Genomic DNA, 19,009 nt, shown 5'->3' on the forward strand with positions numbered 1-19,009 from the left:
AGTGTCAAGACTCAATATTACATATTAACAGGAAATCAGAAAATATTTTCCTTGGGATATATAGCAACTCTAATCAAATTTTTACTTAAATTATTTATTTGCAAACAACTCAGTCATCAAATACATTTAACTGGTTGTATTTCTTTTATAAGAAAATAATTAAAATAGGACTAAAAGTAACAATTAGCACTGTCATACACTTAAAACTTCTCAAGGATTGTTCTAGGTCCTTTACACATATAAGCGCCTTTAATCCTCAGAGCAGCCCTATGTGGCAGGTATTATTACCAACCCGATTGTCCAGGTAAGGAAACACTGGCTCAAAGAGGTTAGGTAGTGGCCCAATGACACACAATTAATAAGTAGTAGAGCAAATATTCAAGTGCAAAACTATGACCCCAGAGCATCAGATCTCAACCAGTACAGTGTATAATATTTAACTCAATATTTCAATTATAATATACATATAAGTAAACATATCTAAATCAAACTGCTCATAATTGAAACAATATATAGGTAAGTTTATAAGAGATTTTTAAATACTGTAACGTTAGCATACCCCATCATCAAATCCAGATGGGTGCTTAATTTCTTTTTATTAATTTTTATTTGAGTACAGTTGCTTTACAATGTTGTGTTAGTTTCTGCTGTACAGCAAAGTGAATCAGCTATACATATACACATACCCCCTCTTTTTTCGGGATTTCCTTCCCAGTTAGGTTACCACAGAGCACTGAGTTCCCTGAGCTATACAGTAGATTCTCATTAGAAAAATATGGAACACTTCACAAATTTGTGTCATCCTTGCGCAGGGGCCATGCTAATCTCCTCTGTATCGTTCCAATTTTAGTATATGTGCTGCCGAAGTGAGCACTGGGCGCTTTAATTTTAATTTGCTTTAATTTCTTTATTTTTGACTCTGCTAAAATCTGTTCTTTCTTGAAACCTTCCCTTTAACCTCTGTGGCAGGCTGTCCGCTGGGTCTCCTAGGTCCCTCCCCCTCTTCCTCCCTTAGTCCCTGCCCCTTTTTCCCACTCTCTAAATGTAGTATTCAATCTTTATGCTGCTGTTCCTTTCTTGATCTATTCTAATTTAAATCCTCAACAAATCTTGTGGCCTCAGCTGTGACCTACATATATCGACCTTCAGATAGTTTTATGAAACCCCTTTTCAAATCTCTGACCACACAACCATTTCTATGGTTATGACCATTGCCACATAACCATTTCTATGAAACTATCCTTCAATCGCTTAACATACTATACATAAAATTATAAAATTTCACTGCATACTTTCTCCTGTGTCAAAGCAGATCCTATCCTGAGATGTCTTCAGCAAGAGTATTCTCCTAATTCACAGCCAAAGTAATTTGAAATTAAAGTTTTTTCCTTCTGTTTCACTTTTACACCCATTGCCTAGAGTTGTTAAAAGAAAGAAATGAGACTGAGTGAAGTAAGTCAGACACAGAAAAACAAATATCATATGATATTTTTTATATTTGGAAACTAAAAAAAGGGTACAAATGAATTTACTTACAATACAGAAGTAGAGTCACAGATATAGAAAACAAACTTATGGTTACCAGGGGATAAGGGCAGGGGGGAGGGATAAACTGGGAGTTTGGGATTGACATATACACATTACTATACATAAAATAGATAACTAAGAAGAACCTACTGTACAGCACAGGGAACTCTACTCAATATTCTGCAATGGCCTATATGAGAAAATAATCTAAAAAAAGAGTGGAGATATATATATATATATATATATATATAACTGATTCACTTTACTGTACACCTGAAACTAACACAACATTGTAAATCAACTGCAATTAAAAAAGAAAGAAAGAAATGAGAATATAGGGGAATGGTGAACAAATGAGAGATATTGTTACTGTTACTTCTATATCCAGTAACCTATCAGATCTTACTAATTTGTCCTGTGTATTATGTTTGGTACATAATAATTGAGAGTCTCATTTCTAGAGCAAGATAGCCAGGGTTCATATTTCTTTGTCTCAGTTTCTTTATCTTCAAAATTGGGGTAATAATAGTACGTACCCAACTGGATTACCTTTAAGTACCTAAACAATTAGTGCCCATGAAGTGATGTGCTCAGAGCAGTGCTTAGCACTTAATAAACACTTAATAAATGTTCTATTTTTCTCAACTTTTCCATTCCTTCTGCCAAATTCCTAGTTCATACCTCAGATTTTGAGTGCTACAGCTCTAAGATCTGAGAGAAAACAAGAATGGATCCCTGCTTTCATTTTACAGAACAGGGACTTGGAACCAGAAAATAATACAGATTGTATAGAGTTTCATCTTGAGGAAATAAAGCCCCAGTCTCTTGGGGCCAAACCTTACTCACTGTCTCCCTTCTCTGGCCTCTCCTCATTCTAGTCCATCCTACACTATCGAGAGCCTTAAAAGATTGTTTTCAATTAAAACAAGATTAGTGGTTTCTTGGCCATACAATTCAATGTGTGTTACAACTGAGATTCTCCAACGTATACCCATAATCTAATACTTTAGCTTGGTTTTTCTTCTTTTATTTTAGATTTAAACTCTCCACACTACCTAATTGGTCAAAATAATCCCTGTCTTTCGTTCTTACACTGCTTATTGCAAGCCTCCATTTAGTGCTCGATTTGTTCAATTACCTTTTCATGAGCTCAGAGTCAGGCAGACTAGGGTTTGAAATCCACGCTCACACTTACAGCGTGACTCTACATAAGTTAACTAGCATCTTGGAACCCCGTGTCTTCATTTGAGAAATAGTATCTCACGGAGCTGTGAATTGAAGCGAGATAATGCATACTTAGTGCTGTCACCAGGCCTGGCACAGAGCAAGCCTTTAGCAAACCTCTGGTTATGTGGTTAATAGTATTAGCATCATTTGTATTTTCCGTGTGTATATTTTAAGAATTAAAAAACATATAAATACTGAAGGTTGAGATTTGTTGTGTTATTTAATGGAGTGAATGGTATATATAAATACTGAAGGTTGAGATTCATTGTGTTATATAAATACTGAAATATACATATAAATACTGAAGGTTGAGATTTGTTGTTATTTAATGGAGTGAATGGTGAAAGACTATGTAATATACTACTCTGGCTTGTTACCTTTTGAAATCTTACAGTATCATGTGAAATTAAGCCCCAAAGCTTCACTTTGTCAAATACATAGTCAGCACAAGGAGTGGTACTCTTACTGTTCTATTTCTAGCAGTTCAGATACTCATCTTTTTTTCCTAGGGTGCAAATGCTCTTGTCACATACACAATCATTAGTGGAGCCGATGACAGTTTCCGAATTGACCCTGAATCTGGAGATCTGATAGCTACCAAGAGGTTGGACAGGGAACGCCGTTCCAAATATTCCTTGCTGGTTCGTGCAGATGATGGTCTTCAGTCCTCAGATATGAGAATAAATATCACTGTCAGCGATGTGAACGACCACACACCCAAGTTCTCCAGGCCTGTGTACTCTTTTGACATCCCAGAAGACACTACCCCAGGTAGGTGGCACGCCCATAAGTGTATTGGCAAGGATCACCTTTGACTGCAATTATGGACTATGTTTTGGCTACTCTTAAATTGTGACTAGTTTTTACCATATGCTACTAGGTATAAATGCTGGATTTTGAAATATTTTAATTAACCATCTTCACTACAATTCCCAAACAAATTTCTAGACTTTTGAGAGCAAATGAAGTTAGCCAATCATCTGATTACTAATTACAGATATTTCTGTTTCTGAAAGTATTTGTGACATGCATTGTGGGTTTTTCTGGCAACCATAGTTTTGATAGCATTTTTCCACTTTAAAAATGTCTGATGTTCACTTTGTTATAAAGCAGAAACTAACACACCATTGTAAAGCAATTATATTCCAATAAAGATGAAAAAAAAAAAAAAAGTCTGATGTGATTATGTTGCTGTGCATAGAAAGAGCAAAGAAAAGCACATGAAAACCTGTCAATACTGGTTCTAATACTTACTAGCTGTGTGAACCAGGGCAGTGTATTCATTTCTCTTAGCTTCAGTTCCTTCTTTTGTATATGGAAACAACAATTCCTGTTAGAATTAGGGTAAAACATATATGAGTTTGCTAACATGGGGTTTGAGGATTAGCAGATGCTCAATAAATGTTAGTAGAATAGGAATCCTGAATTCCCACCTGGTCTATTTGAACATATTATGCTGTGACTGTTGAGTTTGAGTACCCAAAATCCATGTAATTGGTGTGGGTATGCTTCCTTCCCACTATTGGAAATTCTTATCTAAAACTGAAATTGTATTCTGAATTACATTTGGAGTGAGTTTGGAATAAGGCATATGTTTTAGCAACTCATTTGACAGAGGAGTGAAACGTTTATAGAAGCCTGCTTCTCACTAGTCCCCAAGATGAGTTATGCATGTCCTTCATGTAATTCCCATTACATTTCTTTCTCGCCTTAATTCTAGCAATGGTCATGATACTGACCAGGGTTCATGGCCTTCGCCAGTCAATAGAAATTGACTAGAGGCCAGATAAGAAATTCAGGCTAGGCTTTATTGGGGCCCCTTGTCCCCGCAGGAAGGAGCAAAAACAAGTAACAGGTTCCCTTGCTCGCTCCCTGAGGGGGGGGCAAGCTGGTTCCTTATGTGGGGTCAGGGTAGGGGTGTGCCCAGGGGTCGGGCCAGAGGGGTGGCTTAGGTGTTCTTCCCACCCGTTTGTGGTGCTGAGTGCAGGGGGCATGCGCAGTTCCCTGCTTTTGCTCCCAACGCCCAGTTTTTGTTCCTGGCTCTTCAGAAGTGGCAGTTGGTTTTTTTGGTCTTCTTTTTATCTCTTGGTCCAGAATTTGCCCCAACTGGGCATGCACACAGTTATTTTTAGTCCCATATAGTTTCTCTGTATTTGTTTTGCTTGAGGAGAGGTGTGTGCAGGTGTAAGCACTGCAGCAGAGGGCCCCAGGTCCCAGCCTGTCTCGGTCATATGAGCTGTCAAGTGGTATCCCCTCAGCAGAAGTTTGTGTTATTCCTTGGAATCCCCAGTTCCTGACACTAGCAATGGGCCCCAATATATGCTCATTGAATTCATCAATATGTTTATGAATTGGTAGTGCCAGGTAGAAAAATAATGTCCGAAGTAGTGTTCATTCCCCAGAACATTTACATTGCAACATAAGATCTACTGGATATCTAATATGCTATACATTTTGATACTATTTGGGAATGTTGGTATCGGTGTTAATGTAGAAATCTACAGAATGTTGTGTTCATTATATTTTCATAGTAATTCTCTAGTTAAAATACTTTACTGTAGAAATAAAGTTTTTGATATCATAAGTATTCTCTTAGCAATACCCTGTCCCATTAATTTTAGACTCTTATTTTTCTGATAGGTTCTTTGGTAGCAGCTATTTTAGCTACAGACGATGACTCTGGTGTGAATGGAGAAATTACATATATTGTAAATGAAGACGATGAAGATGGCACATTTTTCCTGAATCCAGTTACTGGAGTCTTTAATTTGACTCGAATATTAGATTATGAAGCACAGCAATATTATATTCTCACTGTTCGAGCTGAAGATGGTGGGGGACAATTTACTACCATTAGGGTTTATTTCAATATACTAGATGTAAATGATAACCCGCCCATTTTCAGCTTGGATTCATACAGCACATCTTTAATGGAGAATCTACCTCTAGGATCTACTGTTCTTGTGTTTAATGTTACTGACGCAGATGATGGTATGTACTTTATTTTATATACTTAAACTTTATTTAAAAATATCATCAGCTTTATCTCGTATTTCTTTACTGTGTGCAGCTGTCACAAAATTGCATTTTGTAAGTATAGGTCCAAAGTTGAGGAATAGATTATAATTTAACTATAGAGGATGAAAAGATTAAGTATTTTATTAGTTAATTTCTTATTTATAACAGTTACACAGCATGCATTGTTATCATCTTATAAGCTTTTTAACCTTTATCTTTCTTTTTTTCTCCCTAACTGTATGACACTTCTGCAGGTTAGCAATGTAGAAGTCATAAAACAGCTTTTTGGTAGGTTTATGTCAGATAAATAACTACTTGCTTACATATATTCTTTTAACATGAAAAGGATAAAATATGGATGCAAAAGGAAAACCAAAGTCTCAAAAAATACTTAAGAATGCATGATTAGTTTTATATTTCTGACTGAAAACTCCTCAGAGTATTTTAGCAAGATTTCATGCTTTGTCTCAAAGGACAGGTTCAGATCTCTTTAATTTATGCTATATAATCCAATTGAGATTTTACATTAAATCTAGACTTTACGATGTTTGATTTTTGCTTGATTTTTATTTATTTATTTGAAAAACTTTATTTTAAAATAGGACTCCCTTGGTCTTTCTTCTAAGACTAACTTGTATATACAAATATCAGATAATATAGGCTCAGAGATAACATTGTATAGATTATCAGTCTTTAACTAAACTGTTTGGAAAGTTAATACCTTGTTTTCCTTTCCACTGGATGCAGCTAAATGTTCAATCAGTTGAGAAAACAAGGGACATTATTTTAAGAGGAAATGGGTCTCTAGCCCAAGGATATGCCTCGTGACATAGGCATATCAACCTTAATTTAGAATTTCCTGGTTCTTGCTGACTTAAATGATTTATGTAATCTCAGAGTACCATTCTATCTCAACATTCTGCTCTATACTTAGTTTCCTTTCAGGAGTGTCCAGAATTGCCACTTAGAAAGATATGAGAGGCAAAGAGCACGGTATTTTAATACATGAAAATGCTTTCTTTAGAATTCATTAAGTACATTTTGAAGTTTTTCCCCTCTTATTTAAGCACAGTTAATATTGGACACATAAATATACCTAAAATAGAAGTGCCTATAATGTTAGTTCTAGAAATTGCTAATAATATTACTAACAATAACCGACAATTGTCAAATACAGGTCGTCCCTTGGTATCTGCAGGGGATTGGTTCCAGGACCCCTACTGGTACCAAGATCCAAGATGCTCAAATCCTTTATGTAAAATGGTGTAGTATTTGCATATAATCTATGCACATCCTCCCATATAGATGACTAGATTAGTTATAATACCTAATACAATATAAATGCTATGTAAATAGTTGCCAGTGCATGGAAAATTCAAGTTTTGCTTTTAGGAAATTTTTGGAATCTTTCTTTCCCAAATATTTTTGATCCATGGTGGTTGAATCTGTGGATGGGGAACCAACCATCAAATATGATGGGCCACCTGTTCTTAGTATGTACCCAGTCCTGGCCTAAGAACATTGCTCAGTCTATTTCATGTACATCAGCCCAGCTCTGTAATTGTCTACCATTAGGCTTTATACACAACTGAGGTTAATCTTTATTTTGGATGTTGATTTCTCTATTATTATTGATATAAACTTAATTAATTTACCTGGTCTCTGGATATGAACTTTTTTTATTGGTTCCAACTTTTCTCTAGTGAAGAATTATCTGCCAGGTTTCATTGTGACTTATTTATTATGTATTAGAGAGAGTCCATTGTATCATAGGATTGTGTGCAGCTCTAAAGTAAATTTCACTTATCCTCACACCTTGATTGTAGAGAACTGGGAAAATAGCAAATAAGACACTTTTTTTGTGAAAGCTGCTGGAATAATCCATGCAAGTATATGCACAGAAATGTGTTAACCATTGACTTCAAGTTACTTTTTATGGATTTTTTTTTTGCCTTTAATTGTGTTAGGTAAAAGTTTCAAGCTACATTTTTCCATTGTTTTAGTTTAGAATACTTTTATCAGTGTAATTTCCTGTACTTTGACCTAAAATATAGGACACAGTTTCTAATCTCTCTGAATTACAAGGATCATGATAAGACTGTACAAGGGTAACCTTCTTTGTTTAAAACTGCCAACTCAGTTATACTAAATAGTTCTCAACATATTTCACAAACAATATTATTTAGACTTTTCTAATTAGCAAATTCATTTTAATCTCTGATCAAGAGTTTTCAGATGAGAGAATATTGTCATCTTAAATGAAGACATTTTATATGGAAATAAATTTAACATTTTCTGTTACTTATATCTAAATTCTCTAAAAATAAAGCAAATATTTTATATCTAAAAATAAAGCAAATATTTTACTGTGTTCACAAGTAGCACATGTATTAATCTCAAGGCTTTGATGCATACAGTTAAGAAAGTATTATATTGAGGCAAAGTATTATAAAATGGAAGTTTCATGGAAATATTCTGGCTTTGATAATTATTACATTATCCTAGAAATAAATTCATAAACTCTTCAAAATATTTGGGAGTTGTAGAGTCATAAAGCAATTGTAATTATTGCTGAATAAATTTACTGATATATGCTTGGTACACAATGCAGATCATTTGACCTGTAAATGGGTTTCATATTCCAGTGACCTGATGACCTTGTTGGAACTGCTTCATAAAAGTGAATGTTATTTGCAAGAGTTTCATGTGTTATAGCTGTATGAAAAGTTGACAAATACTAATTCATCATAGAAATAATTAGACAATATTTATGGATTGTGAATAAATATACACATTTCATAGCAGAGCTACATACCTATAGTTATATGCTATATTTCCTGGAACTAAATTATTCTTAAGATTGAAATAAAAATCAACCAAAAAAAAAAAAAAAAACCCTAACACAACCACACACACACAATAAAGCTGCCAGAAAGAAAGAAATAGTCATGTAAATAAACTGCTTTCAGAACATTGAACACAAATGGTTAGAAATATGAACTTTTCTAAGCTTAAAAATCTGGTGCTATGAAAGCCCACTAAATTCAAGTCCCAACACATATGAATAAATTATAGAATGCTAAAATAATATATTTAGTGATTCATGATTGGGATATTTGATACAAGGAGCAGAGAGAGAAGAATGGCCTGAGCTCTCTATTTTTCAGAATAGTACAAAAGTTCAGGGAGAATTTTGAGTTTCAGTATGTCTACATGTATTTTCTAGATGTAGAGCACATGCCCAGAGTCGCTTAGACTTGACAGGAATGAAAAGTCCTTTTCTTTACAGTAAAGTCCATATAGATGGCTTCCATGGCCTGTAATTGCAACCATAAGATCTCAGTTCCTGAGATGACAGCTGTTTCTTAGATGATGCTGCAATATTTTGTGCAAAACTAGTTGTATTTCTATGTTTATTTTTTCAAAGATAATGATTGTTATCGTCAGTTCATTTTTAATGTTATCACCTGATACATTTGTCATTATAAATTTGAATATAAAACCAAATTTTTCTTTTTTCATAATTCTAAAGTTTAATATTTATTACTTCCACCATCCACCTACTCCACTAAACGTTTTCCCTAAAAAGGAGGCTGTCCTGCTGTTTACAAGGCTATAAAATCTTGGTATCATGTTCTCTTTTTGCCTCTGCAAGTTAATTGTTTACTCCAGGAAGTAGCATACACAGTGGACCAAGGGTGTTCAGATCCTTGATTTAATTACCTGCATTCCAGTTGATTTATGTAGAAATGTTAGGCCATCACTTTGTAGCCATCTGTAATTTTGTAAGTATTTTAAATTTCTTTTGGTCTTGGGCATGAAAGGTTTTATATGCTTACATAGAACTATATCTCTGCTTGTTGGTATTATTTTTATCCAGATGTCTTCATAACTTTTTTCTCAATAATAATTGTGTATGAATTTGTGCCTCAAAGAATAGGAATTAAATATTTACTGATGGAGTTAGCCATAGGAAATGCAAAAAGTTTCCTTAGAGAGTAATTCTATTTAAAAATATATTAAATATATATATGTATAATATATATGGGTGTATATATCTTTAAAATCAAATTACTTTCTAAGTAATATATACATATATTGCACCAGTTGATGAAACTTTTTTTCTTTGCATCAGTTGATAGAACTTTTCTTCCCCCAAACCTGTGGAATTTTAAGTCAAAGAGTTGAAGTAGGCTGTTGACCTTGTTCTATCCAGATCTTAAAATTCTCTTTATCTCCTGTTGGTGAATTGAGCTGTGGCCTCCATTAGCTTTATTTATTCATATTTTTCCTGATCCTCAGAGTCCTAAGTATTTTGAACTTTATAACCTCTGCTTTGTTCTCTTGTGAATAGTCTTAAATAAACTACAAAGATTAAAAGCCACAACTCTTAATGAGGAGAAAAATCCTACCTTTTAAAAGATCTACTCAATCCTTGTTTATCCTAGAAATTTTTGTGAATAAGCCAGTTCCCGAAAGTTATCTCCATAAATATTTTTCTCTGCATCAACGTATTGACAAAAGACGTTAGATAAGAGACTATTAAATCACAGGAAAACAATAATTCTAGCATTTTTTAAAAAAAAGAACAAGCAGACTTTACCTGGTAGAAAAAAAATCCTGCTACTCAACTATACTTACCCTTATAAAGATTGTAATGAGTTTAAAGAAAAGGCGAAAGCAAACTCAAATATTCACAGAATCTTGACAAAGAGTAGTTTTCAAGAAATAAAAGAGGAAAAAGGCGATCAAATTGTTCTAGAAGACTTTTGGCAAAGAGTGGACATCATTTCTGACACCTGAATAGTTAAAATTAACTTCAGAAATATAGGAGCTGTTTGTAAGCAGTTTATGTAACTCAACAGATTTTCCCTAGCAGAAGATCCCAGAGTACAGTATCTTTATTAAGGATGAATTATCTAGATATACAATATGTTTCTTAGAAATTCTTATCCGATGGTTGCCCAACAGCTTTATGATAAAATATAAAAGTACACATGACATTGTGCACCAGTGAAGAAAATGCTATTCTGGGGCAGAAAATATGATTTTTCTTTCTGTTTGCACTGCTTATCTGTTGTTTACCTTTAAATTATTTACTAAACTAATAGGTTGATCCATCATTCATATCATCTTTGTTAGAAGAATCTCTGCAATCATTTTATGAAATGAGGATTTATATATAATTTTTTTTACTTTTTATTTTATATGGGACTATAGTTGATTAACAATGTTGTGTTAGTTTCAGGTGTACAGAAAAGTGATTCAGTTATACATATACATGTATCTATTCATTTTCAAATTCTTTTCCCATTTAGGTTGTTACATAATATTGAGCAGAGTTCCCTGTGCTATACAGCAGGTCCTTGACACATGTTCCTGGGAAAAATAGATAAAATATTATCTAAAAATAGCCCAAAAATAGTGTGAACCTTTATATTCGGAGACTTTTACTGCTAATATTTCTTTCAAAAATTACTTTTAAAACACTGTACATAAACATAATAAAATTTGAAAGAGAATTATTTTCTCAAAGGCCATTAGCCAGATGCTTAATAGGAATTAAAAAGTATTTATTGGTTCTGACAAGAAATGTAAAAGTAGACTTAAAGCATCCATGACTAATGCCATACATCAGAAAATTTTATTACCCTTCTCTGAAAATTGGTGCCGGCCTCAATAAATTACTAAAGTGATAAATGTTTGGCTAGTAGTATAGTGTGGCACTGTTAATGTTGAACTCTCAGGAATTATGTGACAGAAATAAGTAAATGCATAGAAAAATATCCGCTCTCTGGAATAATTTTTTCCTCTTTATTTTTGTAATTTAGCATTTCAACACCATGGTAAATAGCCCACAGTGTATATAGATCATTTGTTCACCAGATTGTAAACATCTTTTCAGATCAGACGTTGACAAGAAAAGGATTATGGGTTATGTATTACTTATAAAGAAAATTAACTGTGGCTAAATCATCTGTAAGGTGTGTTTGGAGGCATCATATATCAAATGTGCAGTTTCATATCATGAAAATTTTGGTGCAGTTTAGTTTGCAATCAGCACATATTTCAGAAAATTTAATTTTTCCCTTCCATTTTAGGCATCAACTCCCAGTTGGCTTACAGCATTGCTTCTGGTGATAGCCTTGGGCAGTTTACAGTTGACAAGAATGGGATACTGAAAGTCCAGAAAGCTTTGGATCGGGAAAGTCAGTCCTTCTACAATCTGGTCGTTCAAGTGCACGACCTGCCACAGCTTCCAGCCTCCAGATTCACAAGCACTGCTCAAGTCTCCATTATTTTGTTGGATGTAAATGATAACCCACCAACATTTCTCTCCCCTAAATTGACATACATTCCAGAAAACACACCTATTGATACCATTGTTTTCAAAGCGCAAGCAACTGACCCAGACAGCGGCCCAAATAGCTATATTGAGTACACCCTACTGAACCCTTCGGGAAACAAGTTCAGTATTGGGACCATTGATGGAGAAGTGAGACTCACTGGAGAACTGGATCGAGAAGAGGTTTCTAATTATACTCTAACAGTGGTGGCTACAGACAAAGGTCAACCATCTCTCTCTTCATCTACAGAGGTTGTAGTTATGGTACTTGACATCAACGATAATAACCCTGTTTTTGCACAGGCCATGTATAAAGTGGAGATTGATGAAAATACACTTACTGGAACGGATATAATACAAGTATCTGCAGCAGATGGAGATGGAGGTACAAATGGACAGGTCCGCTACAGCATTATTGATGGTAATGCCAATCAGGAATTTCGGATCGACTCAGTCACAGGTGCAATCACTGTGGCTAAGCCCTTGGATAGAGAGAAGACCCCTACTTACTTTTTAACTGTTCAGGCAACAGATCGGGGCAGCACCCCCAGAACCGATACCTCCACTGTCAGCATTGTTCTACTGGATATTAATGATTTTGTTCCCATATTTGAGCTATCTCCCTATTCTGTAAATGTCCCTGAGAATTTGGGGACACTACCCAGAACAATTCTTCAGGTCAGTATATTTAAATAAAACAAATATTGTGTTCATTATAAGACTCTCATTTAATTATAATGTACACGCTTTCCCCACTCTCTTCCTCTTTCTCATCCAAAAATGCTTACTTGCAGGTATAGCAAATCTTGAAAAGGACAGTTTTATGAAAATTATACCTAAGGACTTGTTGATTTCCTTGTAGATTAAATATTGCATTTCAGTTATATTCTTTTGTGTTTACTCATGTTGCACATATTTATGCATTTGTGTATTTTTGAATTTTGTTTCACTATAACAGTAATATCTGCACATGGTAAGAAAATAAAATGATGTAAAAGTTTGAAAACTGTTACAAATGTTGTTCTCCCTTCCCTCTTTACAAATCCAACTACTTGGATGAAACTGCTGTTAAAATTTTTTGTGAAGCCTTCCAAAAATGCAATGTATGGCTTTTATGCCTAGTTTTGCACAAATAATGCATAGTACTCTGTACCATTTTAATTTTTTGCTTGAAACTTACAAACATGTCTTTGAAACCTTTTAATATTGGAACATATGGCTCTACCTCATTATTTTTATTGATACATTTTATTTCATGATATACATTTTGTTAGTTTTACTCTCATTCATGGTGTGTATTATTCTCTCCTATAGGTCGTGGCAAGAGATGACGATCAAGGTTCTAACAGCAAACTCTCATATGTTCTATTTGGTGGTAATGAAGACAATGCTTTTACTCTCTCATCTAGTGGAGAACTTCGAGTGACACAGAGTTTGGACCGTGAAACAAAGGAGCATTTTGTCTTGTTGATCACAGCTACAGATTCAGGTAAGTCTGTAATAATCTTGTTCAACTGTGAAGAATTTCTTCATAATATAAATAAATGGAAGTATTTTTGTCTATCATTAATTTAAATATTTGTTGAAATTTACTAATGCTTGGAACTCCAGTTGTATTTACATCATTTATAGAACATATATCACTTTATGAAATTTATATGTAAGTGGTAAGAGCTTAAGCACATTACAAGCAAAGCTCTATTCCTGTAAAACAAAATGTGTCCTTGCCTGGAAGGATGCCCCAGTACGTCTGGGGGTGACTTGATGCTTTACCACTTGAGCTGCGGGGCATTGCAAATATTGGGTTGGCCAAAAAGTTCGTTTGGGTTTTGTTCTGCAAAAACCTAAAAGAATTTTTTGGCCAACCCAATACTTTAGCTTTGAAAACATCCAAATTGTTCTAACTGGTCATGCAGATAAGAGAGTGGGTCCAGAGTTTTACTTCATTAGTCCTTTAGGTTCTGCAAAATTGTAAGTAGCCATAATAAGCTTTTTTTTTTTTTTTAAAGATTTATTGATTGATTGCTATGTTGGGTTTTCGTTTCTGTGCGAGGGCTTTCTCTAGTTGCGGCAAGCGGGGGCCACTCTTCATCGCGGTGCGCGGGCCTCTCACTATTGCGGCCTCTCTTGTTGCGGAGCACAGGCTCCAGACGCGCAGGCTCAGCAGCTGTGGCTCACGGGCCCAGTTGCTCCGCGGCATGTGGGATCTTCCCGGACCGGGGCTCGAACCCGTGTCCCCTGCATTAGCAGGCAGATTCTCAACCACTGCGCCACCAGGGAAGCCCCATAATAAGCATTTGATGAAGCCTCACAGAGCTCCAAAAAGAGCAGTGAGAGCCCGGGGTTCTCACTGAGATAGCAGTGTAATGGACTACCATGGAGAGAAAGAGAAGCAGTATACGTTAGCTTTTAGCGTTTGGAAATAGTCATTACATAAAATTGTATAGCAAGTAGCATAAAATACAATCTATTAAAAAAGGAACATTACTGTTTACTGCTACATTATTTTGCATATATTGACTCTATTCATTAGTGTTGATCACTTCTAATTAAAAACTGAAACAACTAAAAATTTGTTAAAGAACCATATGCCTTGAAGAAAATAGGTATTGCTTAAATATGTTTTGAATGAATGAATGAATGAATGGATGAATGAATCATTGATCTACAGAAGTATCAGGGAATTATGAAACATTGTCTTTGTGTAACACTCATTTATAAAAATTGTCACAACTTAGTATTTTAAGTATTGAGGAATTTAGTAATGTTGACATATTTTAAAATTTTGTTGAAATTGTTTTAAGCCAAGGCAGATTTTGTTTGAACCTCAAAGGACTGACATTTTTTGTATATGTATATTCATGTAAATATGTGGCTCCTGCTATAGAAGAACAATTCTGAATTTTCAAATGAGCTGTTTTTACTGTGGTTGAAACGTTTTTGATGAATATAATATATCAATTTTTTTTATATATAACCAGTTTCGAAGTATACAATTTCATGTTACCACTTCTCATTAAAAAAGGAGATTTTAAGATTGAGTAATAATAAATTTATGTTAAGTATTCAAATGATAGTGCCATTGCTTATTAATCAAGGTGGCTCTGTCTATATATTATTTGCCATTTGCTTTTGGAAGTGTAGTCATCTGAGACTATTATTTTATGAAAGAAAGAACTATTCTCTATATTTTTTAATGGGTGTGAATGACCATGTTACATTTCATGCAAACTATAAAATCCCAGAGAATGATGAACAGAATGTAGTGTGGTAACCACATAAAACTTAAACAAGTTGATCTGAAACATGTTTCATTATATGTGTAGGCAGTGCTTCTTGGTCAGTAGGTAAGCATTTTCATGTGAAAAATGCAGTCACTGCCACATTGCTGAAATCAATCCAGTATTCAAGAGTCACCTGGAGGGAAGAGAGGATGAAATGGAGTAGAAACTGGTAGAGGGTCAGATATTTAGAACCAAGGTTTTATTACGAAAACACCCCAGTCTCAGCTCTCCTCTCCAGTTCCTGGATGTGTGCAGTCAATTCTAGGCACGCACAATAACAGCCTTTGTGGAGGTCAAGTGGGGGAGGAGAAACCAGAACCAGGAATCTGGTCGCTAAGGCATCAGTCACTATAAAACTTGTTGCACAAGATGGTGTGTCACAAGTAGGTCACCCCCGGGTGAGGAGCAGATTGTGATTGTGAGAATGCAGTGCGGGGCAGGGCACAACCCACAGAAGTTCCCCATCAGAGGATTTGTACTTTGGAACATTCTAAAGTCAAAAGCCATGGTAGAGAAAGAATGTAATCATCTAGACAAGAGTGCCTGTTTTCAATCAAATCATTCTGAGAATTTAAAAATCTTTTTGTGTGCCTACAAAGCCAAGGGAGGATATTGTGAAGGGGAAGGGGATGCTTGTTTTTTTGACATTTGGCAATCTGAGTCTTGCAGTTTGTCAGGTTTTACAGATATTAGCCCATTTCTACACATTACTTTTCTTTATTATCTCAAAGACTTTGGCGCTTTTATTTCCACCCTACTTACAGTAAACCCCAGCTCACAGTGGTTAAATAATTTGTCCAGGATTACACCTCCAAGAAGTAGAAGAGCAGGATTCAGACCCTAACATATCTGACTTCCAAGTTTAGTGTATATGAAGGTTTTAGTGTGGAGGTAAAGTAAATTTTGAAAAATATATTCATTTTCAAAATTATTTTATTTGCAAATTAAACCCAATACTATTCTATATAATATAATATAATGATAAAAGCTTTGAATATGAATTGATCTTGATTTGAATTCTGGTTCTGTCATAATTTTCTCCATGATTCAGGCAAAAAGTATCATCTCTCTCAATCTCAGTATCTTTCTCAGTAACATGGGGATAATAGTAATTACAAAATATTTTATTACTAGGTTTAATTGATACAACATATGTTAAATTGCTAAATATGCCTACCACATCACATATATAATGATTCAAAAAAGAATTGTGATCCATGCACTTTAAACATTTTAAAATTCTTAGAAATATTTGCCCTGTTCTTTATTACATAAGTATTCTTATTAGAAAATATGTGAATTGGTGTTAAAAAGCATTTTTAAAAATTGCAGTTCATATTTTTACATTTTATACATTACTACATTAAAAACTTTTATTGTGGTATCAGAGTTTTTTTCAAACTTCCAAAGAATATATTGCTTAGTAAGTGAGTGCTTAACCATTTAAAAACTGTAGTTCAGCCAAATTATGGTTAAGGAAGCCTTTGTGGGCTCGCCAGCAAGCTTAACCACCACCTGTAATGCCGTTTCTCCATCAATATGACAGCACAAAAGGGACATTTCATTAGGAAAAAAAGAAAGAATGAAAGAAAAAGAAAGAAGGAAGGGAGGGAGGGAGGAAGAAAGAGAAAGAAAACTTGAAATGATAGAGTTAAAATTATTCTCTTCTAATACTCATGGGTGAGTCAGCCTGTTGGGAGGAACTTTCGCAAGTAGGAGGTTCAATAGAGCCTTGGTCTAAGTGAGCAGACTGCGCAAGAACCAAGTCCTGGTTCCAGGGAGCTGAACTGTGTGCATTCCGGATGCCATCAGTCTTGATGCTAGGGAAAATTGGGGATCTAGAATTCTTAATATAAGGACAAATAATGCAAGTGCAACTCTAATTTCTATGAAGGACCGTTGCCATTAAATGAAACATGTGAAGACCAAGTGTGTGTATATTCTACCCAATATTGAGGTAGGAGAGTTAGTTATAGAGAGTGAAAATTCATATCATCAGTAAAATGAAAGTATCTGGAAGTTTGTCATTTAGGCTAATTAGCATGGTGGGAGACATAAATGAGATTCAGGGACACTGGTGCCTTGGTCACAGTATTTTGGCAGTCTTGGAAATTAGAGAATTGCTTGAATTTTGCCCCAAAGCACAGATTTTTATGAATGCTTTTTTGGGGGTTGCCTTGAAATGGACTGGTGTCTATGAGGCCACGGGAGTGTAAGTATTCAATTAGGTGTCTGAAGGTCATTTCATACAGATCACATGTAAAGCAATCAGAAATTGTGAAGTAAGTTGACTAGATGCTTTTAAGATTATTAAAACTCATATGTGACCATAATTTTATAGTCAATTCCTTTGTATACTTTTGGTATCATTGATATCCACTAGTATGGAAGAATGTGAGAGTTTCAGATATCAGGCTTCAGAATCTGCAGTTTAATCCTATACTCCAGGAATGAAGTCTCTAACACAGGATTTAGAATACTTATTCACTGCTATGATTTAAAAGTCAAATTGGTAGATGACATGAGAAAATTCAGAAAAATATGGCAGCTTTTAGGTCCCAGATGCGATGTTATTCTCAAATTTGCAGTGTTCTAAGAACCAGGGAAATATCAGTGTTCTAAAGAAAGAAAAAAAAATTGACAGTTTTATTCCTTAGCTCACAAATCACTTTTGCTTTGCTCTTTTAAAATTCTTACCCGATGGCAGCCCAAAGATGGGTCAACTTTGGCAATATGGCAGCGATTGAAGCAGCAGCTTACTTTTATCAGCAGATCTCTAACTCTTTGAATATTTTTGGAGAAAATACTAGCATTCCACTATCATCATATTTTTATTTACTGACTGCATGGCTATAGAGTAGGACATCTGGAAACTCTCTGACTACTCCTGTCTACTGCTTAAAATGAGCTGCACCCACACTATCCTATGTGTGTGGGACCGACTGTTACAATGTTAAGTAACAATACCAGGACAGAGTATAATAATTCTACCTCATTTTTTCCCTATAGGATTTACTTACTAAAGATTAACTTAATGACTACAACTCAAAGGTGATATTTTGTTTGGTGATATTTTGTTTAACTGGTGTAATGAAAAGTATGGATATTCTGCCTTCAGTCTGTATTACTCATTGCTACTTCTTCTAGAAATGTGTACCAAGTAGGAAGTCCTAGGGGGTTGAGGCTTCACCTGGGTGTAGTCATGCAGGACCTGCAGAGAGCCCAGCTCTCCGTGGTTCCTTCTAAGAGGGGAGCTGGCCCTAAAGAAGTTAATGTCCTTAACATGGTTTGGCATTCTGTTCCCAAGGACCCTTCCTTACAAAAGTTTTCCTTACCATTTTCTCATAAGTGCAATAAATAAAAGAATATGTTTTAAATATGGTAAGTAGCAGGGAATTATCAGGGAACCCAGAGCAGTATACTTTCAAAAATTAATCTTAAGAATTAATTACAAAATGGAAGTATATCCTAAAGGTAAATACATAACTTTATAGTTAAAAAGAGGCTCAAATCCCACCTCCGCCACTTTCTAGGTACATGACCTTGAAGAAGTTACCATTGTGCTCATGTCTATAGAATGGAGACAGTAATTCCTATGTGAAAAACA

The 19,009-nt window shown here is 34.9% G+C and overlaps 1 protein-coding gene across 3 annotated transcripts in view; it reads left to right on the forward strand.

The window, feature by feature from the left end:
* Positions 1-19,009, forward strand: part of FAT4 (FAT atypical cadherin 4) — a 171,088-nt gene that overhangs the window by 80,362 nt on the left and 71,717 nt on the right. For all 3 annotated transcript variants that reach the window (XM_082391370.1, XM_082391369.1, XM_082391371.1), the window contains 4 exons: positions 3,264-3,525; positions 5,395-5,745; positions 11,874-12,796; positions 13,433-13,607. In XM_082391370.1, the coding sequence (XP_082247496.1) occupies positions 3,264-3,525; positions 5,395-5,745; positions 11,874-12,796; positions 13,433-13,607 (1,711 nt within the window). The remainder of the gene's footprint in view (positions 1-3,263; positions 3,526-5,394; positions 5,746-11,873; positions 12,797-13,432; positions 13,608-19,009) is intronic.

Source organism: Balaenoptera borealis (assembly GCF_965194805.1).
Source record: "Balaenoptera borealis genome assembly, chromosome: 4".
NCBI lineage: Eukaryota > Metazoa > Chordata > Mammalia > Artiodactyla > Balaenopteridae > Balaenoptera > Balaenoptera borealis.